The 24,651-nt window shown below is 44.1% G+C and overlaps 1 protein-coding gene across 2 annotated transcripts in view; it reads left to right on the top strand.

Annotated features, from left to right (window-relative positions):
* The window catches only part of LOC129820793 (collagen alpha-2(IV) chain-like), a 130,900-nt gene that overhangs the window by 71,767 nt on the left and 34,482 nt on the right, over positions 1-24,651 (top strand). For both annotated transcript variants that reach the window (XM_055877761.1, XM_055877760.1), the window contains exons 5-7: positions 23,919-24,053; positions 24,175-24,219; positions 24,369-24,485. In XM_055877761.1, the coding sequence (XP_055733736.1) occupies positions 23,919-24,053; positions 24,175-24,219; positions 24,369-24,485 (297 nt within the window). The remainder of the gene's footprint in view (positions 1-23,918; positions 24,054-24,174; positions 24,220-24,368; positions 24,486-24,651) is intronic.

The following is a 24,651-nucleotide window of genomic DNA, read 5'->3' as shown; positions in this document are numbered from 1 at the left end:
CCTGGCTTCCCTATGTCAAGGTGATCGATCCATAACGGATTACTCTATAGAGTTTCGCACTCTTGCTGCCTCCAGTGACTGGAACGAGCCGGCGTTGCTCGCTCATTTTCTGGAGGGACTCCACGCTGAGGTTAAAGATGAGATTCTCTCCCGGGAGGTTCCTTCCAGCGTGGACTCTTTGATTGCACTCGCCATCCGCATAGAACGACGGGTAGATCTTCGTCACCGAGCTCGTGGAGGAGAGCTCGCGTTAACGGTGTTCCCCCTCTCCGCATCTCAACCATCTCCTCCCACCGGCTCAGAGACTGAGCCCATGCAGCTGGGAGGTATTCGCATCTCGACTAAGGAGAGGGAACGGAGAATCACCAACCGCCTTTGCCTCTATTGCGGTTCTGCTGGACATTTTGTTATTTCATGTCCAGTAAAAGCCAGAGCTCATCAGTAAGCGGAGGGCTACTGGTGAGCGCTACTACTCTGGTCTCTCCATCAAGATCCTGTACTACCTTGTTGGTCCATCTACGCTGGTCTGGTTCGGCTGCTTCCTGCAGTGCCTTGATAGACTCTGGGGCTGAGGGTTGTTTTATGGACGAAGCATGGGCTCGGAAGCATGACATTCCTCTCAGACAGTTAGGGAAGCCCACGCCCATGTTCGCCTTAGATGGTAGTCTTCTCCCCAGTATCAGATATGAGACACTACCTTTAACCCTCACAGTATCTGGTAACCACAGTGAGACCATTTCCTTTTTGATTTTTCGTTCACCTTTTACACCTGTTGTTTTGGGTCATCCCTGGCTAGTATGTCATAATCCTTCTATTAATTGGTCTAGTAATTCTATCCTATCCTGGAACGTTTCTTGTCATGTGAAGTGTTTAATGTCTGCTATCCCTCCTGTTTCTTCTGTCCCCTCTTCTCAGGAGGAACCTGGTGATTTGACAGGAGTGCCGGAGGAATATCATGATCTGCGCACGGTCTTCAGTCGGTCCAGAGCCAACTCCCTTCCTCCTCACCGGTCGTATGATTGTTGTATTGATCTCCTTCCGGGAACCACTCCCCCTCGGGGTAGACTATACTCTCTGTCGGCTCCCGAACGTAAGGCTCTCGAGGATTATCTGTCTGTTTCTCTCGACGCCGGTACCGTGGTGCCTTCTTCCTCTCCCGCCGGAGCGGGGGGTTTTTTTGTTAAGAAGAAGGACGGTACTCTGCGCCCCTGCGTGGATTATCGAGGGCTGAATGACATAACGGTTAAGAATCGTTATCCGCTTCCCCTTATGTCGTCAGCCTTCGAGATTCTGCAGGGAGCCAGGTTCTTTACTAAGTTGGACCTTCGTAACGCTTACCATCTCGTGCGCATCAGAGAGGGGGACGAGTGGAAAACGGCGTTTAACACTCCGTTAGGGCATTTTGAATACCGGGTTCTGCCGTTCGGTCTCGCTAATGCTCCAGCTGTCTTTCAGGCATTAGTTAATGATGTACTGAGAGACATGCTGAACATCTTTGTTTTCGTTTACCTTGACGATATCCTGATTTTTTCACCGTCACTCGAGATTCATGTTCAGCACGTTCGACGTGTACTCCAGCGCCTTTTAGAGAATTGTCTCTACGTGAAGGCTGAGAAGTGCGTCTTTCATGTCTCCTCTGTCACATTTCTCGGTTCTGTTATTTCCGCTGAAGGCATTCAGATGGATCCCGCTAAGGTCCAGGCTGTCAGCGATTGGCCCGTTCCTAAGTCACGTGTCGAGTTGCAGCGCTTTCTCGGTTTCGCTAATTTCTATCGGCGTTTCATTCGTAATTTCGGTCAAGTGGCTGCTCCTCTCACAGCTCTGACTTCTGTCAAGACGTGCTTTAAGTGGTCCGGTTCCGCCCAGGGAGCTTTTGATCTCCTCAAGAAGCGTTTTACATCCGCTCCTATCCTTGTTACTCCTGACGTCACTAAACAATTTATTGTCGAGGTTGACGCTTCAGAGGTGGGCGTGGGAGCCATTCTGTCTCAGCGCTTCCATTCTGACGATAAGGTCCATCCTTGCGCTTATTTTTCTCATCGCCTGTCGTCATCGGAACGCAACTATGATGTGGGTAACCGCGAACTGCTCGCCATCCGCTTAGCCCTAGGCGAATGGCGACAGTGGTTGGAGGGGGCGACCGTCCCTTTTGTCGTTTGGACTGACCATAAGAACCTTGAGTACATCCGTTCTGCCAAACGACTTAATGCACGTCAAGCTCGTTGGGCGTTGTTTTTCGCTCGTTTCGAGTTCGTGATTTCTTATCGCCCGGGAAATAAGAACACCAAGCCTGATGCCTTATCCCGTCTCTTTGGTTCTTCTGTGGCTTCTACCGACCCCGAGGGGATTCTCCCTGAGGGGCGTGTTGTCGGGTTGACTGTCTGGGGAATTGAGAGACAGGTAAAGCAAGCACTCACTCACACTGCGTCACCGCGCGCTTGTCCTAGTAACCTTCTGTTCGTTCCTGTCTCTACTCGTCTGGCTGTTCTTCAGTGGGCTCACTCTGCCAAGTTAGCTGGCCACCCCGGCGTTCGGGGTACGCTTGCTTCTATTCGCCAGCGGTTTTGGTGGCCTACTCAGGAGCGTGACACGCGCCGTTTCGTGGCTGCTTGTTCGGACTGCGCGCAGACTAAGTCAGGTAACTCTCCTCCTGCCGGTCGTCTCAGACCGCTTCCCATTCCTTCTCGACCATGGTCTCACATCGCCTTAGACTTTATTACCGGTCTGCCTTCGTCTGCGGGGAAGACTGTGATTCTTACGGTTGTCGATAGGTTCTCTAAGGCGGCACATTTCATTCCCCTCGCTAAGCTTCCTTCCGCTAAGGAGACGGCACAAATCATCATTGAGAATGTGTTCAGAATTCATGGCCTCCCGTTAGACGCCGTTTCAGACAGAGGTCCGCAATTCACGTCACAGTTTTGGAGGGAGTTCTGTCGTTTGATTGGTGCTTCCGTCAGTCTCTCTTCCGGGTTTCATCCCCAGTCTAACGGTCAAGCAGAAAGGGCCAATCAGACGATTGGTCGCATATTACGCAGCCTTTCTTTTCGTAACCCTGCGTCTTGGGCAGAACAGCTCCCCTGGGCAGAATACGCTCACAACTCGCTTCCTTCGTCTGCTACCGGGCTATCTCCGTTTCAGAGTAGTCTTGGGTACCAGCCTCCTCTGTTCTCGTCCCAGCTCGCCGAGTCCAGCGTTCCCTCCGCTCAGGTTTTTGTCCAACGTTGTGAGCGCACCTGGAGGAGGGTCAGGTCTGCACTTTGCCATTACAGGGCGCAGACTGTGAGAGCCGCCAATAAACGTAGGATTAAGAGTCCTAGGTATTGTCGCGGTCAGAGAGTGTGGCTTTCCACTCGTAACCTTCCCCTTACGACAGCTTCTCGCAAGTTGACTCCGTGGTTCATTGGTCCGTTCCGTGTCTCTCAGGTCGTCAATCCTGTCGCTGTGCGACTGCTTCTTCCGCGACATCTTCGTCGCGTCCACCCTGTCTTCCATGTCTCCTGTGTCAAGCCTTTTCTTCGCGCCCCCGTTCGTCTTCCCCCCCCCCCCCGTCCTTGTCGAGGGCGCACCTATTTACAGGGTACGGAAGATCATGGACATGCGTTCTCGGGGACGTGGTCACCAGTACTTAGTGGATTGGGAGGGTTACGGTCCTGAGGAGAGGAGTTGGGTTCCATCTCGGGACGTGCTGGACCGTTCGTTGATTGATGATTTCCTCCGTTGCCGCCAGGGTTCCTCCTCGAGTGCGCCAGGAGGCGCTCGGTGAGTGGGGGGGTACTGTCATGTTTTGTCATTGATTATCATGTCTTGTCCCTGTGCTTCCCTTCTATTCGTTTCCCTCTGCTGGTCTTATTTGGTTCTTTCCCTCTTTCTATCCCTCTCTCTCCCCCTCCCTCTCTCCCTCTCTCGCTCTCACTCTCTTTCGTTCCGTCCCTGCTCCCAGCTGTTCCTCATTCTCCTAACTACCTCATTTACTCTTTCACACCTGTCCCCTATTTTGCCCTCTGATTAGAGTCCCTATTTCTCCCTCTGTTTTCCGCTTCTGTCCTTGTCGGATCCTTGTTTGATGTTTGCTGTTCTGTGTCCTTGTTCCGCCCTGTCGTGTTTTTGCCTCCTTCAGATGCTGCGTGTGAGCAGGTGTCACCTAAGATATATCCAGGAGTATCGTTTTTGTTTAAGACTGGAATAAAGACTCAGTTTATGTTAAGTCGCTTTTGGGTCCTCATTCACCAGCATAACAGGTTCCAACACAGAGGAGTTTGAGAGCAGCTTAAGTCTACAGTAGAAAGAGTGTAGGGTCCAGGAATGTCCCGGGTGCATTGAACATGTTTATAGACCCACTGTGGCTTAATACATACACCTAAATTGCTCATTTAATATGCTGTATTATGTTGATATGCTGTATTATGTTGGTATGCTGTATTAGGGCAGAATGTACAGTAAGTATTCTCTGTAAATGCTGTGAAATGTGTCAAAACTTGAGTGACACGGTGTTTCTTTGTAGCATCATCACCTGGTTGGATCAGAAGATAAGATGTGGGATCACATGACCATGGTGGGGGTGTGGAAAATAGACATCTTTGTAGCAGAAACAGGAATTTAGACATTTATATCCTTTATTCTCTCGCTCTCTCTCTCTTTCGCTCTCTCTCTCTCGCTCTCTCTCGCTCTCTCGCTCTCTCTTTCTCTCTCTCTCTCTCTCTCTCTCAATTCTATTCGCTTTATTGGCATGACAATGTACATATCGTCAAAGCTTATTTTGGATATTTACAATAAATAAAAAATATTTTAAAAAGGAGAATCAAAGTTGTCAACGGGACAACAGTAACAACAATAACCAAGGGTTAAATAACCATACATTCAACAATAACAATAAGCATACAGTAGAGTACATGTGCAGGTTGATTGGTCTGTCAGACACTGTCCCTCAACTTATGACAGGCAGCAATGTAGTGCGCTGCCAACCCACAGCTCTCTGCGTCCTCCCCCAACAGGACGGGTAGCCTATCCTCATCAGAGAGGTCTTTGAAACCTTGAATAAGGGTTTCAAATTTGGGAAAATGACACTCTCTAATTGTTTTATATTTTTGAAATTTTGTCAGGAAATGCAGCTCCGTCTCAGGTTCTGCTGTTGTGCAGTGGTTGCACAGCCTTTCCTCTACAGGGAGCCAGGTTTTCCTGCGTCTACCCTTCTCAATGGCAAGGCTGTGCTCACTGAGCCTGTACTTTGTCAAGGTTTTTCTAAGGTTTTGATCAGTAACCATGGTCAAATATTTAGCCACGGTGTACTGTCGATTTAGGGCCAGATAGCACTGCATTTTGCTTTGTGTTTGTGCTTGTGTTTCCCAATAAGCAATGTAGTTTTGTTTTGACTGTGTTGTAATTTGGTTTATTCTGATTGATTGGATGTTCTGGTCCTGAGGCTTCAGTGTGTTAGTAGAACAGGTTTGTGAACTCAGCCCCAGGACCAGCTGGATGAGGGGACTCTTTTCTTTGCTCAGCTCTTGGCATTGCAGGGCTTGGTAATGATATGAGAGGGGGTCACTGTATTTTAGATGTTTCCAAAACTTAATTGCTCTTTTTTGAGTTTTTATTATTAGTGGATATTGGCCTAATTCTGCCCTGCATGCATTGTTTGTAGTTTTCCTCTGGACATGTAGGAGAATCTTACAGAACTCTGCATGCAGGGTTTCAATGGGGTGTTTGTCCCATTTGATGAAATCTTGTATTGCAAGTGGAACCCACACCTCGCTGCCATAAAGTGCAATTGGTTCAATGACATATTCAATTAGTTTTAGCCAAATTTTAATAGGTATTTCAATTTGAGTTTGCTTTTTAATGGCGTAGAATGCCCTGCGTGCTTTCTCTCTCAGTTCATTCACTACCTCATTAAGGTGTCCAGTTGAGCTTATTTTTAAACCTAAGTAATTGTAGTGTATATGTAACCGATGTGAAATGGCTAGCTAGTTAGCGGTGGTGCGCGCTAATAGCGTTTCAATCGGTGACGTCACTCGCTTTGAGACCTTGAAGTAGTGGTTCCCCTTGCTCTGCTCATACTAATTGAGTGTATGTAAACTTCTGACCCACCGGGAATGCGATGAAAGAAATAAAAGCTGAAACAAATCACTCCACCATTATTCTTTGTGGAGCGATGGGTAACGATGTTTCGTGGGTGACTGTTGTTGATGTGTGCAGAGGGTCCCTGGTTTGTGCCCGGGGCGAGGGGACGGACTAAAGTTAAAACTGTTACATTGATGCTGTTGACCCGGATCACTGGTTGCTGCGGAAAAGGAGGAGGTCAAAAGGGGGGTGAGTGTAACCGATGTGAAATGGCTAGCTAGTTATCGGTGGTGCACGCTAATAGCATTTCAACCGGGGACGTCACTCGCTTTGAGACCTTGAAGTAGTGGTTCCCCTTGCCCTGCAAGGGCCGCGGCTTTTGTGGAGCGATGGGTAACGATGCTTCGTGGGTGACTGTTGTTGATGTGTGCAGAGGGTCCCTGGTTCACGCCCGGGTCGGGGCGAGGGGACGGACCAAAGTTATACTGTTACATGTACAGTACTCTATATATTTTGTACCAATTGAGAACTTTGGTCTAATTCCCTGAGATCTGGATCTTCTCTGGAAAATCATTATTTTAGTCTTTTTGGGGTTTACTGCCAGGGCCCAGGTCTGGCAGTACTGCTCTAGCAGGTCCAGGCTCTTCTGTAGGCCATGTGCTGTGGGTGACAGCAGGCATAGGTCATCTGCGAAGAGTAGGCATTTGACTTCTGAATTGTGGAGACTAACACCAGGGGCTGAGGATTTTTCTAGAATAGTGGCCAATTCATTAATGTAAATATTGAAGAGTGCAGGGCTCAGAATGCAACCCTGGCGAAGGCCCCGCCCCTGGTTAAAGAATTCTGTTCTTTTCTTACCAATTTTAATGCTGCACGTATTGCCAGTTTACATTGATTTAATTATGTCATATGTTTTACCCCCTACACCACTTTCAATAACTTTGTAGAACAGTCCTGTATGCCAAATAGAATCAAATGCTTTTTGGAAGTCGATAAAGCAAGCGTATATTTTGGTATTATTTTGATGGACATGTTTATCTATCAGGGTGTGTAGGGTGTAAATATGATCAGTTGTGCGATGTTTTGGTATAAATCCATTTTGGCTTTTACTCATTGTGCTTATTAAGGAAGTTTAGAACTCTTACATTGATAATACTACAGAAAACCTTCCCCAGGTTACTGTTCACACAAATGCCTCTGTAATTGTTAGGGTCAAATTTGTCTCCATTCTTAAAGATTGGGGTTATGAGTCCTTGATTCCAGATGTCAGGGAAATAACCTATACTCAGGATCAAATTAAACAGTTTTAATATAGCCAATTGAAAGTTTGCACTAGTGAGTTTGAGCATCTCATTTAGTATGCCATCAGGTCTGCATGCCTTTTTAAATTTGAGAGCCTTAAGTTTCTTATAGAGCTCCTGGTCAGTAATTGGGGAGTCCAGTGGATTTTGATTGTCCTTTATAGCTTTTTCTAATCCATTCAACTTCTCATGAATTTGGCGTTGTTCTGCGTTTGTGTAAATTTGAACGGTGTTGTAGACTGTTTTAAAATGGGTCGTCCATATGTCACCATTTTGTATCGCTAATTCCTCTTGTTTAGATTTTTTTTGTTTTTTCCAATTTTGCCAGAAGTTGTTTGTGTTTATGGACTCCTCAATTAGTGTCAGCTGCTTGCTGTTGTACTGTGCTTTTTTGGTTCTGAGTGTACGTTTATAGAGTTTTAAAGACTCACAGTAATACAGGCGTAATTCACCATTATTTGGGTCTATGTGCTTTTGGTTGCTTAGCACCAGCTTGCTTATGGGACTCTCCAGGTTCATCGCTCTGTAGGTGATGGCTTTGTTATGGAAGGTTTGCGAATCACTTCCTTTTAGGTGGTTGTAGAATTTAATGGCTCTTTTCTGGATAATTGATTTTTTTAAATAATTAGCGGGTATCGGCCTAATTCTGCTCTGCGTGCATTATTTGGTGTTTTACATTGTACACAGAGGATATTTTTGCAGAGTTCTGCATGCATAGTCTCAATTTGGTGTTTGTCCGATTTCGTGAATTCTTGGTGAGCGGACTCCAGACCTCTCAACCATAAAGGGCAATGGGTTCTATTACTTATTCAAGTATTTTTTAGCCAGATCCTAATTGGTATGTCGAATTTTATGTTCCTTTTGATGGCATAGAAAGTCCTTCTTGCCTTGTCACTCAGCTCATTCACAGCTTTGTGGAAGTTACCTGTGGCGCTCATGTTTAGGCCGAGGTATGTATCGTTTTTTGTTTGCTCTAGGGCAACGGTGTCTAGACAGAATTTTAATTTGTGGTCTGGACCTTTTTTGGAACACCATTACTTTTGTCTAACAGAGATTTACTGTCAGGGCCCAGGTCTGGCAGAATCTGTGCAGAATATCTAGGTGCTGCTGTAGGCCCTACTTGGTCGGTGACAGAAGCACCAGATCATCAGCAAACAGTAGACATTTCACTTCCGATTCTAGTAGGGTGAGGCCGGGTGCTGCAGACTGTTCTAGTGCCCTCGCCAATTCGTTGATATATATCTTGAAGAGGGTGGGACTTAAGCTGCATTTCTGTCTCACCCCCTGGCCCTGTGGAAAGAAATGTGTGTGTTTCTTGCCAATTTTAACCGCACACTTGTTGTTTGTGTACATGGATTTTATAATGTCGTATGTTTCCCCCCAATACCACTTTCCATCAATTTGTATAGCAGACACTCATGTTACATTTTTTAAATCAACATAGCATGAGAAGACTTTGCCTTTGTTTTGGTTTGTTTGTTTGTCAATTAGGGTGTGCAGGAAGAATACGTGGTCTGTCGTACGGTAATTTGGTAAAAAGCCAATTTGACATTTGCTCAGTACATTGTTTTTACTGAGGAAATGTACAAGTCTGCTGTTAATGATAGTGCAGAGGATTTTCCCAAGGTTGCTGTTGACGCAAATCCCACGGTAATTATTGTGGTCAAATTTGCCTCCACTTTTGTGGATTGGGGTGATCAGTCCTTGGTTCCAAGTATTGGGGAAGATGCCAGAGCTAAGGACGATGTTAAAGAGTTTAAGTATAGCCAATTGGAATTTGTTGTCTGTATATTTTATCATTTAATTTAGGATACCATAAACACCACAGGCCTTTTTGGGTTGGAGGGTTTGTATTTTGTCCTGTAGTTCATTCAATGTAATTGGAGAATCCAGTGGGTTCTGGTAGTCTTTAATAGTTGATTCTAAGATTTGTATTTGATCATGTATATGTTTTTGTTCTCTCTCTCTCTCTCTCTCTCTCTCTCTCTGTCTCTCTGTCTCTCTGTCTCTCTCTCTGTCTCTCTCTCTGTCTCTCTCTGTCTCTCTCTGTCTCTCTCTGTCTCTCTCTGTCTCTCTCTGTCTCTCTCTGTCTCTCTCTGTCTCTCTCTGTCTCTCTCTGTCTCTCTCTGTCTCTCTCTGTCTCTCTGTCTCTCTGTCTCTCTGTCTCTTTGTCTCTCTCAATTCAATTCAAGGGGCTTTATTGGCATGGGAAACATGTGTTAACATTGCCAAAGCAAGTGAGGTAGATAATATACAAAAGTCAAATAAACAATAAAAAATGAACAGTAAACATTACACATACAGAAGTTTCAAAACAATAAAGACATTACAAATGTCATATTATATATATATGCAGTATTGTAACAATGTACAAATGGTTAAAGCACACAAGTTAAAGTAAATAAACATAAATATGGGTTGTATTTACAATGGTGTTTGTTCTTCACTGGTTGCCCTTTTCTGGTGGCAACAAGTCACAAATCTTGCTGCTGTGATGGCACACTGTGGAATTTCACCCAGTAGATATGGGAGTTTATCAAAATTGGATTTGTTTTCGAATTCTTTGTGGATCTGTGTAACCTGAGGGAAATATGTCTCTCTAATATGGTCATACATTGGGCAGGAGGTTAGGAAGTGCAGCTCAGTTTCCACCTCATTTTGTGGGCAGTGAGCACATAGCCTGTCTTCTCTTGAGAGCCATGTCTGCCTACGGCGGCCTTTCTCAATAGCAAGGCTATACTCACTGAGTCTGTACATAGTCAAAGCTTTCCTTAAGTTTGGGTCAGTCACAGTGGTTAGGTATTCTGCCACTGTATACTCTCTGTTTAGGGCCAAATAGCATTCTAGTTTGCTCTGTTTTTTTGTTAATTCTTTCCAATGTGTCAAGTAATTATCTTTTTGTTTTCTCATGATTTGGTTGGGTCTAACTGTGCTGTTGTCCTGGGGCTCTGTGGGGTGTGTTTGTGTTTGTGAACAGAGCCCCAGGACCAGCTTGCTTAGGGGACTCTTCTCCAGGTTCATCTCTCTGTAGGTGATGGCTTTGTTATGGAAGGTTTGGGAATCGCTTCCTTTTAGGTGGTTGTAGAATTTAACGGCTCTTTTCTGGATTTTGATAATTAGTGGGTATGGGCCTAATTCTGCTCTGCATGCATTATTTGGTGTTCTACGTTGTACACGGAGGATATTTTTGCAGAATTCTGCATGCAGAGTCTCAATTTGGTGTTTGTCCCATTTTGTGAAATCTTGGTTGGTGAGCGGACCCCAGACCTCACAACCATAAAGGGCAATGGGCTCTATGACTAATTCAAGTATTTTTAGCCAGATCCTAATTGGTATGTTGAAATTTATGTTCCTTTTGATGGCATAGAATGCCCTTCTTGCCTTGTCTCTCAGATCGTTCACAGCTCTCTCTCGCTCTCTCTCTGTCTCTCTCTCTCGCTCTCTCTCTCTCTCTCTCTGTCTCTCTCTCGCTCTCTCTATCTCTGTCAATGTTTCTCTTTCTTTCACCCTCTATTTCTAAAATGTTGATTAGAATACCTGGAGGATCAGATCGTTCACAGCTCTCTGTCTCTCTCTGTCTCTCTCTCGCTCTCTCTCTGTCTCGCTCTCTCTCTCTCTCTCTCTCTGTCTCTGTCTCTGTCTCTCTCTCGCTCTCTCTATCTCTGTCAATGTTTCTCTTTCTTTCACCCTCTATTTCTAAAATGTTGATTAGAATACCTGGAGGATGAGGCAAGAAAGAGAGAGAGAGAGCAAGGGATGGAAAAACAGAACGTGGGGAGAATGGACAGAGGGATCTGACAAGGAGAGGAGTAATCGATAGTGACTGTGTGACAGCAATACCAGACAGAGAGAGAAATAAGTAGAAAAGAGATTTGGATTGAGATGAGGAGGGGTTGAGAGTTGAAGAAGGCCAATCAGCAGGTCAGGTCATAAACCACTGATCCATAATGAACATCTTCCATCCATGATGTCATCATCACCATCACTCTATTTTTTTCCTCTCTTCCTTTTTTTCTTTTGCTTTGGATCCTGATTGACGACTGGTCATGTCCCCATTAACCCTGATCTCTCATGAATGTCTTACTTGAGGCGGAGGGAGATGAGAGGATAGAGAGAAAGAGAGAATAGAAAAAGACAGAGGAGTAATCATCAGGGTGAAGGGAAGTGGATATCTCTGTCCTTCTGAATGTTTTGTTATATCCATAACCAGCCTCCATAACAAGCCTCCATAACCAACCTCCATAACCAGCCTCCATAACCAGCCTCCATAACCAGCCTCCATAACCAGCCTCCATAACCCGCCTCCATAACCCGCCTCCATAACCCGCCTCCATAACCCGCCTCCATAACCCGCCTCCATAACCCGCCTCCATAACCCACCTCTATAACCAGCCTCCATAACCAGCCTCCATAACCAGCCTCCATAACCAGCCTCCATAACCAGATACACACACATGCACGCACACACATGTATATGCACACACAGCCTTAAAATATCGATGGCATTTCAAAAGGAAAGGAGAGAGGATGTTTGAAGAGCAGATATGCTCACATTAATTTTTCAGATTCTGTGTTTATGCAGGTGCACTGGTTTGTGAGACTGAATGTGTGTCAATGTTTTCTCTCTCTCTCTTTGTCTTTCCTTCTTTCTCTCTCTCTTTCTTCCCTTCTCCCTTAATCTCTCCATCTTTGGCCCTTCCTCTGACATCTGTAAAGTATGATTGAGGGCAGACACCTTTCCACCTGTAAGTAATTGTAGAGCCATGAGTCTGTGCGCGATATGCATGTGTGCTTGTGTTGGGCAGTGTGTCAGGGTTTAAATGAGCAATTTAGGTGTGTATGTATTAAGCCACAGTGGGTCTATAAACATGTTCAATGCACCCGGGACATTCCTGGACCCTACACTCTTTCTACTGTAGACTTAAGCTGCTCTCAAACTCCTCTGTGTTGGAACCAGCCCAAAGCTCCGAGCAGGTTGGACTGCTCACTCTAGAACCTTTCTCTTGTGTTTAAAATGCAGTCCAGATGGTTCTTTCTCTCTCTCTATACCACACACACACACACACACACACACACACACACACACACACACACACACACACACACACACCCACACAGCTTTCTCCTCCCTCTGCTGGAGGAGTACCATGATGACCCGGCTACAGTATGTAAAGAGGTCGACCCAGGACTGATATCATATCCATTCTCTCTCTATTTGTGGAGAAGCTGTGTGCCAGGGAGCTGGGCCTCTGATAAAACAGCTGACAGAACTAGGTCAGAAGATCAGGAGGAGAATTGAGAGAGAAGGAGAAGATGAGTTACATACCCACTAGACAAAAACTGCTTGAATCAACATTGTTTCCACGACATTTCAAACCCCAAAAAGCAATGTGATGACATTGAATCAACGTGAAAAACTGATTGGATTTGCAAAAAGTCATCAACCTAAGGGCATTTCATCATTTTTCACCAAACTTTTAACCTAAATCCAATGACATGGTGACATTTGTTGTTAATTTCACGTTGAATTCACCTTAGTAAATGTAAATAAAAACTAGACGTTGATCTGACTTCTGTGCCCGGTGCCTGATAGGAAAACAGATATTTATAATTAAGAAATAGATAGGAGAGGAGAGAAAGAAAGAGAGAAAGAAAGAGGAGTGGAGTTGAGTTGAATGTGAAAGATTACATTTAGCGGAGCGAGGACAGAGTACAACAGAGTAGGAGTGAGGTGAAGGGGTTCATTTGCTTCAGATGTTGTGGTGTTTGTTCAGGTCCCCTGTGATTTACTATTGTTTTGGTTAAGATGTCCTCCCCTGATTCTTAAACACACACACACACAATTACACACACCCTGTGCCCATATCTCCCTTTCCCCTCCTTTATCAGCTTCACATGAAGAATGTCATTTATCAGCTCTGTGCTTTAGCCATGCAGAAACATACAGCCCAGTGCGTTCCATAGCACTGCACTAGACAGTTGTCTCTTATATATACACAACACAAACACACAACACACACACACAACAAACACACACACACACACACACACACGCAAACACACAACACTAGACATGTACTGTAGGTCTTTGGGGACTTACAGTGCCTTCAGAAATAATTCATACCCCTTTACTTTGTCTACATTTTGTTGTATTACAGCCTGAATTTAAAGTTAAGCCTAAATAAGTTCAGGAGTAAAAATCTGCATAACATGTCACATACTACATTTGCATGGGCTCACTCTGTGTGCAGTAATAGTGTTTAACATGATGTTTGAATGACCGCCTCATGATGTCTGTACCCCACACATACAATAATCTGTATGGTCCCTCAGTCAAGCAGTGAATTTCAAACACATATTCAACCACAAAGACCAGGAAGGTTTTCCAATGCCTCACAAAGAAGGGCATCTATTGGTAGATAGGTAAACACTTTTTTTAAAAGCAGACATTGAATTTCCCTTTGAACATGGTGTAGTTATTAATTACACTTTGGATGGCGTATCAATACACCCAGTCACTACAAAGATACAGGCGTCCTTCCTAGCTCAGTTGCCGGAGAGGAAGGAAACCACTCAGGGATTTCCCCGTGATTCCAATAGTGATTTTAAAACAATTAAAGAGTTCACAAAGGTGATTCTAACATCTATTGACTCAGAGGTGTGAATACTTATGTAATTGAGATATTTCTGTAAAAAAAAAAAATATAATAACTTTGTCATTATGGGGTATTGTGTTTGTAGATAGGTGACAAAAATAATCTATTTAATCCATTTTTAATTCAGAGTGTAACACAACAAAATTGTGCACAAGCAAAATGACGCCATCAGAGAGGGTCTTCTCGCATCTAGTCCTTAGGAAACTATGCAGTATTTTTTTTATGTATTATTTCTTACATTGTTAGCCCAGAAAATCTTAAATGTAATTACATACAGCCGGGAAGAACTATTGAATATCAGAGCGACGTCAACTTACCAACATTACGACCAGGAATACGACTTTCACGAAGCGGAGGCTTTGTTCGAACCACCCAAGGCATTCGAACTGTTTCCAGAGGCTGATCCAAAACAGCGTCACCGCAGGAGAGGTAGACGGAGCGGCCTTCTGGTCAGACTTCGGAGGTGCGCACACCACCCACCGCTTCGGAGTATTTTACTCGCTAATGTCCAGTCTCTAGATAACAAGGTAGACAAAATTAGGGCTAGGGATGCTTTCCAGAGAGACATCCGGGATTGTAACATACTCTGTTTCACGGAAACATGGCTCTCTGGGAACATGCTGTCAGAGTCAGGTACAGCCGCCGGTATTCTTTGTCAGTCGTGCCGACAGGAATAAACATCTCTCAGGGAAGAAGAAGGGCGGGGGTGTATGATTCATGATTAAAATGGAAACCATATATCCGGAGGCTGCATTTATTGTAGCTGGGGATTTTAACAAAGCAAATTTGAGAATAAGGCTACCTAAATTCTATCAGCATATCGATTGTAGTACCCGGGCTGGCAAAACACTGGAACACTGCTACTCTAACTTCCGCGATACATACAAGGCCTCCCCCGCCCTCCGTTCGGCAAATCTGACCACGACTCCATTTTTCTTCTCCCCTCCTATAGACAGAAACTCAAACAGGATGTACCCGTGACTAGGATCATTCAACGCTGGTCTGACCAATCGGAATCTACGCTTCAAGATTGTTTTGATCACACGGACTGGGACATGTTCCGCGTAGCCTAAGAGAATAATATAGATTTAAACGCTGATTCAGTGAGTGAGTTATAAGGAAGTGCATACTGTAGGAGATGTTGTTCCCAGTGTGACTATTAAAACCTACCTACCCTAACCATTCGTGCAAAACTGAAAGCGCAAACTATTTAACCATGGAAAGATGACGAGGGAATATGGCCGAATACAAACAGTGTAGTTATTCCCTCCGCAAGGCAATCAAACAAGCGAAATGTCGATATAGGGATAAAGTGGAGTAGCAATTCAAAGGTTCAGACACGAGACATATGTGGCAGGGTCTACAGGCAATCACGGGCTACAAAAAGAAAACCATGTCTTGCTTCCAGACAAACTCTTTGCCCGCTTTGAGGATAATACAGTGCCACCAAGGACTGCGCCCCCCCTCCCCTCTACTTCTCCGTGGCCGACGTGAGTGAGACATTTAAATGTGTTAACCCTTGCAAGGCTGCCGGCCCAGACGGCAATCATAGCCACGTCCTCAATCATAGCCACGTCCTCAGAGCATGCGCAGACCAGCTGGCTGGTGTGTTTACGGACATATTCAATCTCTCCCTATTCCAGTCTGCTGTCCCCACATGCTTCAAGATGGCCACCATTGTTCCTGTACCCAAGAAGGCAAAGGTAACTGAACTGAATGACTATTGCCCTGTAGCACTCACTTCTGTCATCATGAAGTGCTTTGAGAGACTAGTCAAGGATCATATCATCTCCACCTTACCTGTCACCCTAGACCCACTGCAATTTGCATATCACCCCAATAGGTCCACTGATGACGCAATCGCCATCACACTGTACACTCCCCTATCCCATCTGCACAAGAGGAATACCCATGTAAGAATGCTGTTAATTGACTACAGCTCAGGATTTAACACCATATAACCCTCCAAGCTCATCATTAAGCTCGAGGCCCTGGGTTTCAACCCGCCCTGTGCGATTGGGTCCTGGACTTCCTGACGGGCCGCCCCCAGGTGGTGAAGGTAGGAAACAACACCTCTACTACACTGATCCTCAACACAGGGGCCCCATAAGGGTGCGTTCTCAGCCCTCTCCTGTACTCCCTATTCACCCATGACTGTGTGGCCATGCACACCTCCAACTCGATCATCAAGTTTGCAGACAACACAACAGTAGTGGTCTTGATCACCAACAACGACGAGACAGCCTATAGGGAGGAGGTGAGGGCAGTCGGAGTGTGGTATCAGGAAAACAACCTCTCACTCAACGTCAACAAAACAAAAGGAGATGATCGTGGACTTCAGGAAACAGCAGAGGGAGCACCCCCCTATTCACATCGACGGGACAGCAGTGGAGAAGGTGCGAAGTTTCAAGTTCTTCAGCGTACACATCACGGACAAACTGAAATGGTCCACCCACACAGACAGTGTGTTGAAGAAGGCGGATCGTTAAGTGTTATTAAAGAGGCTGAAGAAATTTGGCTTGTCACATAAAACCTTCACAAACTTCTACAGATGCACAATTGAGAGCATCCTGTCAGGCTGTATCACCACCTGGTACAGCAACTGCACCGCCCACAACCGCAGGGTTCTCCAGAGGGTGGTGCGGTCTGCACAACACATCACCGGGGGCAAACTGCCTGCCCTCCAGGACACCAACACCACCTGATGTCACAGAAAGGCCAAGATAATCAAGGACAACAACCACCCGAGCCACTGCCTCACCCCGCTATCATCCAGAAGGCGAGGTCAGTACAGGTGCATCAAAGCTGGGACCAAGAGACTACAAAATAGTTTATATCTCAAGGCCATCAGACTGTTAAACAGCCATCACTAACACAGAGAGGCTGCTGCCTACATACAGACTTGAAATCATTGGCCACTCTAACAAATGGATCACTAGTCACTTTATTAATGCCACTTTAAGAAGGATGTTTACATATCTTGCACTACTCATGCCAGATGTATATACTGTATTTTATGCCATCTATTGCATCTCGTCTCTGCCGGTCGGTCATGGCCCATCTATGTATTTATATTCTTATTTCTTCCGTTTACTTAGATTTGTGTGTATTAGGTAGTTGTTGTGGAATTGTTAGATTACTACATACACATGTTAGATATTGCTGCACTCTCGGAACTAGAAGCACAAGCATTTCGCTACACTCGCAATAACATCTGCCAACTGTATGTGACCAATAAAATGTGATTTGATTTTAAATGTGAAATTCAAGGGGTATGAATACTTTCTGAAGACACTATAGAGGAAGATTCCCACATGCTATCCCATCCATCTTATTCTGGTCGTATCCTCCCATTGGGCAGTGTAGATTTCCTCACTCACTGTGAATTATATAGCAGACCATAAGGTATTAAGACTGTATCATTTATCATGTTGGAAAATAATCGATTTAATAGATTACAATTATGGACAAATACAGTTGAAGTCGGAAGTTTACATACACTTAGGTTGGAGTCATTAAAACTCGTTTTTCAACCACTCCACAAATTTCTTGTTAAAAAAACTATGGTTTTGGAAAGTATGTTAGGACATCTACTTTGTGCATGACACAAGTCATTTTTCCAACAATTGTTTACAGACAGATTGTTTCACTCATAATTCACTGTGTCACAATTCCAGTGGGTCAGAAGTTTACATACACTAAGTTGACTGTGCCTTTAAACAGCTTGGAAAATTCCAGAAAATGATGTCATGGCTTTAGAAGCTTCTGATAGGCTAATTGACATAATTTGAGTCAAATAGAGGTGTGCCTGTGGATGTATCTCAAGGCCTACCTTCAAACTCAGTGCCCCTTTGCTTGACATCATGGGAAAATCAAAAGAAATCAGCTAAGACCTCAGAAAAAAAATTGGAGACCTCCACAAGTCTGGTTCATCCTTGGGAGCAATTTCCAAATGCCTGAAGGTACCACGTTCATCTGTACAAACAATAATACGCAAGTATAAATACGATGGGGCCACGCAGCCATTAAACCGCTCAGGAAGGAGACGCGTTCTGTTTCCTAGAAATGAATGTACTTTGGTGTGAAAAGTGCAAATCAATCCCAGAATAACAGCAAAGGACCTTGTGAAGATTCTGGAGGAAACAGGTACAAAAGTATCTATATCCACAGTAAAAACAAGTCCTATATCGCTCAGCAAGGAAGAAGCCTCTGCTCCAAAACCGCCATAAAAAAAGCCAGACTACGGTTTGCAACTGCACATGGGGACAAAGTTCGTACTTTTTGGAGAAAAGTCCTCTGGTCTGATGAAACAAAATTAGAAATGTTTGGCCATAATGACCATCATTATATTTGGAGGAAAAGTGGGGAGGCTTGCAAGCCCGAAGAACACCATCCCAACCGTGAAGCACGGGGGTGGCAGCATCATGTTGTGGTGGTGCTTTGCTGCAGGAGGGACTGGTGCACTTAACAAAATAGATGGCATCATGTGGAAGGAAAATTATGTGGATATTTTGAAGCAACATCGCAAGACATCAATCAGGAAGTTAAAGCATGGTTGCAAATGGGTCTTCCAAATGGACAGTGACCCCAAGCACACTTTCAAAGTTATGGCAAAATGGCTTAAGGACAACCAAGTCAAGGTATTGGAGTGGCCATCACAACGCCCTAACCTCAATCCTATAGAAAATGTGTGGGCAGAACTGAAAAAGCGTGTGCGAGCAAGGAAGCCTACAAACCTGACTCCGTTACACCCGCTCTGTCAGCAGGAATGGGCCAAAATTCACCCAGCTTATTGTGGGAAGCTTGTGAAGGCTACCCGAAACGTTTGACCCAAGTTAAACAATTTAAAGGCAATGCTAACAAATACTAATTGAGTGTATGTTAACTTCTGACCCACTGGGAATGTGATGAAAGAAATAAAAGCTTAAATAAATCATTCTCTCTACTATTATTCTGACATTTCACATTCTTAAAATGAAATTGTGATCCTAACTGACCTTAGACGGGGAATTTTTACTAGGATTAAATGTCAGGAATTGTGAAAAACTGAGTTGAAATGTATTTGGCTAAGGTGTATGTAAACTTCCGAGTTCAACTGTATATGTTAGGGTATTTCATGTGTTTGTCGAAATCAAATCAAATTTATTCGTTACATACACATGGTTAGCAGATGTTAATGCGAGTGTAGCGAAATGCTTGTGCTTCTAGTTCCGACTATGCAGTAATATCTAACAAGTAATCTAATCTAACAATTCCACAACAACTGCCTTATACACACAAGTGTAAAGGAATGAATACGAATATGTACATAAAAATATATGAATGAGTGATGCCCAAACGGCATAGGCAAGATGCAGTAGATGGTATAGAGTACAGTATATACATATGAGATGAGTAATGTAGGGTATGAACATTATATAAAGCCAGCTTCCGGCGCCGACAGAGATGGCCGCCTCGCTTCGCGTTCCTAGGAAACTATGCAGTATTTTGTTTTTTTTATTTCTTACCAGAAAATCTTAGGTTTTATTATGTGTGTGTGTGTGTGTGTGTGTGTGTGTGTGTGTGTGTGTGTGTGTGTGTGTGTGTGTGTGTGTGTGTGTGTGTGTGTGTGTGTGTGTGTAAGTCAGAACATATACAGGATACATATGCAGGATTTGACATGTTCCCAGGCAGAGTTACCAGAAATAAAGGACTGTATACCATAATTCAGATAAGAGGTAGCCCATAGCTCATAGGAGTCAAACACAGTTGATTTTTATTTTACAGTAAAGTTTAGTCTCCCATAAACACTGGATGGCAGAAGATAGTAGTGGTTGACTATGCGTAACTTTACAAAGCTCAAGAAGAAAGACATGTTTCTCTCTTATGGCCATAGGTTGATACCACAAAGTCGTAACCAAGGTTTTGGGTGTTTACAGTTCTCTCTGAAGTTATGCTTGGCAGTTTAAATTAGACTGCTGGCATAGGCAAGGATATGTAGTAGAGGAGGCTGGTGGGAGGAGCTCAGTGTAATGGCTGGAATGGAATCAATGGAACGGAGTCAAACACATTGTTTCCATGTGTTTCATGTGTTTAGTACCATTCCATCCAACCATTACACTGAGCCATCCTCATATAGCTCCAACCACCAGCCTCCTGTGATATGTAGTCTATACATCTATATACAGTGCATTCGGAAAGTATTCAGACCCCTTCACTTTTTCCACATTTTGTTACGTTACATCCTTATTCTAAAATGGATTCAATACATTTTTTCCCCACATTAATCTACACAAATACCCCATAATGACAAAGCGAAAATAGGTTCTTAGAAATACCTGGTTTACATAAGTATTCAGATCCTTTGCTATGAGACTCGCAATTGAGCTCAGGTGCATCCTGTTTCCATTGATCATCCTTGAGATATTTCTACAACTTGATTGAAATCCACCTTTGGTAAATTCAATTGATTGGACATGATTTGGAAAGGCTGTTGTCACGATCGTGTGGCGGATTAACGGACCAAAATGCAGCTTTTGGAAAATAAGCCATCTTCTTTTATTATAACACAAAGATGAACACGACACAAAAACACTTTAACAAAACAACAAAACGACCGTGAAGCTACAAACGTTGTGCACAAACATACATGCTACTAACGTTCTTACATAGACAATTACCCACAACCAATGAGAGCCTATGGCTACCCTAAATAAGGCTCCCAATCAGAGACAACCGAAATCAGCTGTCTCTAATTGGGAACTCATTCAGGTAACCATAGACTCTCCTAGATAACAAACCAACATAGACAACGCTAGACATATACACTCAACACAAAACCATATACTCCACCCCATAACCCCTTTACCAAATAAACACCCAAAACCAACAAAAACATAAACATAACCCATGTCACACCCTGACCTAACTAAAATAATAAAGAAAACCAATAATACTAAGGCCAGGGCGTGACAGCTGTATTAATAAGATCCCACAGTTGACAGTGTTATCAGAGCAAAAACCAAGCCATGAGGTCAAAGGAATTGTCCATAAGGCTCTGAGACAAGATTGTGTTGAGGCAAAGATCTGTGGAAAGGTACCGAAACATTTCTGCAGCATTGAAGGACCCCAAGAACACAGCGGCCTCCATCAATCTGAAATGGAAGACGTTTTGAACCACCAAGACTCTTCCTGGAGCTCGGGGGAGAAGGGCTTTGGTCAGGGAGGTGACCAAGAACCCGATGGTCACTCTGACTGAGCTCCAGAGTTCCTCTGTGGAGATGAGGAGGGACAACCATTTCTGCAGCACTCCACCAATCAGGCCTTTATGGTAGAGTGGCCAGATGGAAGCCATTCAGTGAAAATGACAACCTGTTTGTCAAAAGGAACCTAAAGGAGTCTCAGACCATGAGAAACAAGATTATCTGGTCTGATGAAACCAAGATTGAACTCTTTGGCCTAATTGCCAAGCGTCACGTTTGGAGAAAACCTTGCACCATCCCTACAGTGAAGCATGGTGGTGGCAGCATCATGCTGAAGGGATGCTTTTCAGCGACAGGGACTGGGAGACTAGTCAGGATCGAGGAAAATATAAAAGGAGCAAAGTACAGAGAGATCCCTGATGAAAACCTACTCCTACTCAGGACCTCAGACGGGGGCGAAGGTTCACATTCCAACAGGACAACGACCCTAAGCACACAGCCAAGACAACACAGGAGTGGCTTCGAGACAAATCTCTGAATGTCCTTGAGTGGCCCAGCCAGAGCCCAGACTTCAACCCTATCAAACATCTCTGGAGAGAGCTGAATATAGCTGTGCATTGACGCTCCCCATCCAACCTAACAGAGCTTGAGAAGATCTGCAGAGAAGAATGGGAGAAACTAATGGGAGAAATTTTCCAAGCTTGTAGCGTTATACCCAATAAGACTTGAGGCTGTAATCACTGCCGAAGGTGCTTCAACAATGTACTGAGAACAAGGGTCTGAATAGTTATGTAAATGTAATTTTTCATTTTTTATTCTTTATAAATTTGCAAAAATTTATAAAAAGCTGTTTTTGCTTTGTCATTACCGGGTATTGTGTGTAGATTGATGATGGGAAAAAAACAATTGAATCAATTTTAGAATAAGGCTGTAACGTAACAAAATGTGGAAAAAGTCAAAGAGTCTGAATACTTTCCGAATGCACTGTATGCCACAGAGCTGGAATCCGTGCCTTATATTCTGACCTACCTTATTAAATAACCAGAATTTGGAAACGGTTTATTGATTAAGTCTTAAGCTACCCGACTTCCTTGAATTCCTTTCAACTCCTAAATGTTTGTCTTCCTTTCACCGTGCTCGGGAAGGGGTGTGTCCACCAGAGCTGTGGTCGGGAGCGCCAATTATCATGGTTGTATTCCCCTGCTCAGATGTTGCATGCGTCAACAAGTGCTTGTGTGTTATGTCATCAACTGTGCCGTTGGGCACCAGATTGCTATAACATATGTTGTGGTTAGCTGATACGTAAAATATCTATCCAGGCGGTGTAAGATCTGGCATGCGTCAGCAACGTCTGAGCAGAGGAACACGAGGGTAATGTGTGTGCGGGGTAATGCAATTGCTAAATCCCAAGGGAGAGAGAAATGTGTACCCTGGTTTATTTGTGCTTAATGCAAGGTTCTACATAATAATAATGATAATAATAATAATTGTGATGTATATATTTATGTTAATTGAGAAATTGTTACCTGAATATAATGATTGTGATTTCATGCCTTTGTGGAAAGCATTGGTTTATAATTGGTGCTAATGGTATGGTCAAGGTGGGAGGTAGGCCAATGCCAGCCAGGGAGGCTAGAAAATACATTTCTGTCTAGGCCAACAGTGTTCTATCAGGGCGTATTTAGGTCTTCTTCAGAGCTGTGTTTTAGTAATTGATTACTTTCAGTTAATCCGAGTTTTGATGCACTATTGTAAAGTGGCTGTTCCACTGGATGTCATAAGGTGAATGCACCAATTTGTAAGTCGCTCTGGATAAGAGCGTCTGCTAAATGACTTAAATGTAAATGTAATGTTTCTAGTCAAATGTCAAATTCTAGTCAAATGTCTACGTCCTGTTACAAATAGATTGACATAGTGTACATTATTTTGGTGCCTTATTCCCACTTTGCTGAAAAAGCTCTCACCCTTAGTCCATGGGCCAGAGGGACAAATTTCACGTATTTGTCAACTTTGTGGTGGCAAAGTCTAATGATGATTTTCATTTACTCTGACCCGGTGTCCACTAGATAGCACAGCCACAAGTAAAAGTGTGCTGTATCGTAAACATGTTTTTTGTCTTAATTAATGTAAGGTTAGGGTTAGGCATAAGGTTAGCAGTGTGGTTAAGGTAAAGGTTAGGTTTAAAATTACATTTTAAGAAGAGAAATTGTAAGAATTAGCATGGTTTATGACTTTGTGGCTGTGGAAACTAGTGACCACCGAACTACCTGGGCTATTGAATCCATCTCTCTGCTTCCTCACTGTTCCCCCAGTCTAAACAGTGTTTCTCCACCTAGGCTTTTAGTAATGCCAGAAAACCACCACTGGGTGGAGTCTCACCCCCCTGCGACATGTTAAGCTGCTGTAGATGTTCATATCATTTGACAGCCAACTCATTATGTAGGAGAAGTTGCATTGTTGTGGTGCTTTAACCTGTATTCAATACTAAACCCCCAGTTACCCGCCTGTAAGGCGAGTGAATGGCGTTTCTATGTTATTTTTATAGCATCAACTGGTGAGTTTAAACACTCTTTTCATCACATATACATTTGAATGTTAATGTCTCCATCCCCCAATGTATTTCTTGTCTCTCCACTGTCTTTTGATGAACATGTCTGTCCTCTGTCTGTTGATGAACATGTCTGTCCTCTGTCTGTTGATGAACATGTCTCTCTCTTCCTCAGGGCCAGCCTGGTCTTCTTGGTTCTCAGGGCCCCCAGGGGCCTTCAGGACGTCTAGGGGACCCAGGAGTCCAGGGAGTCCAGGGAGAGAAGGGCGACAGGGGCAGAGGAGGCATCATCGGCCCCAAGGGTGCTGTGGTGAGGAACACTGACTGGAGAATTATTCTCTAGAGATCTCAGACACCGGCCTGGTAGTGTGTCCACTCATCGAGTTTTGGTATGGACTTATATAAAGTGAGTGTTTTTCCTTTCTCCGCAGGGGATGACTGGGGTTCCTGGGTTTTCCGGGTTGGACGGTATTCCTGTAAGTGGGATTAAGATGTTTCACTCCAAAAACAGATAAATAACAGACACACATGCCAAAAAAAACATCTGCTGTTGTTTTGTTTATTCTTTAAGAACTGTACTGATGTTGTTAAGGATACTCATGAACTCCTCCATGTCATCATCCAGGGCCACCCAGGACAGGCTGGGCCTCGTGGGAAACCTGGAGCAGACGGGTGCAACGGAACACACGGAGACTCAGGGTCGGCAGGTCAACCAGGCTACGATGGCCAGCCCGGGTATAATGTACGTATGATCCCAGTTGATGTCACCAGAGATGTTTGTAGAGAAAGAATCAAGGTTTCCACCTTGTAGCCTCAGATATTGATTAACTTCCTTTATATTTTCTCTTTTAATTGTGTACCCATTCCCCCCTCTCACTCACTCTCTCTCTCTCTCTCTCTCTCTCTCA

Source organism: Salvelinus fontinalis, chromosome 23, assembly GCF_029448725.1.
Source record: "Salvelinus fontinalis isolate EN_2023a chromosome 23, ASM2944872v1, whole genome shotgun sequence".
NCBI lineage: Eukaryota > Metazoa > Chordata > Actinopteri > Salmoniformes > Salmonidae > Salvelinus > Salvelinus fontinalis.
This window is presented reverse-complemented; position numbering and strand designations above follow the sequence as displayed.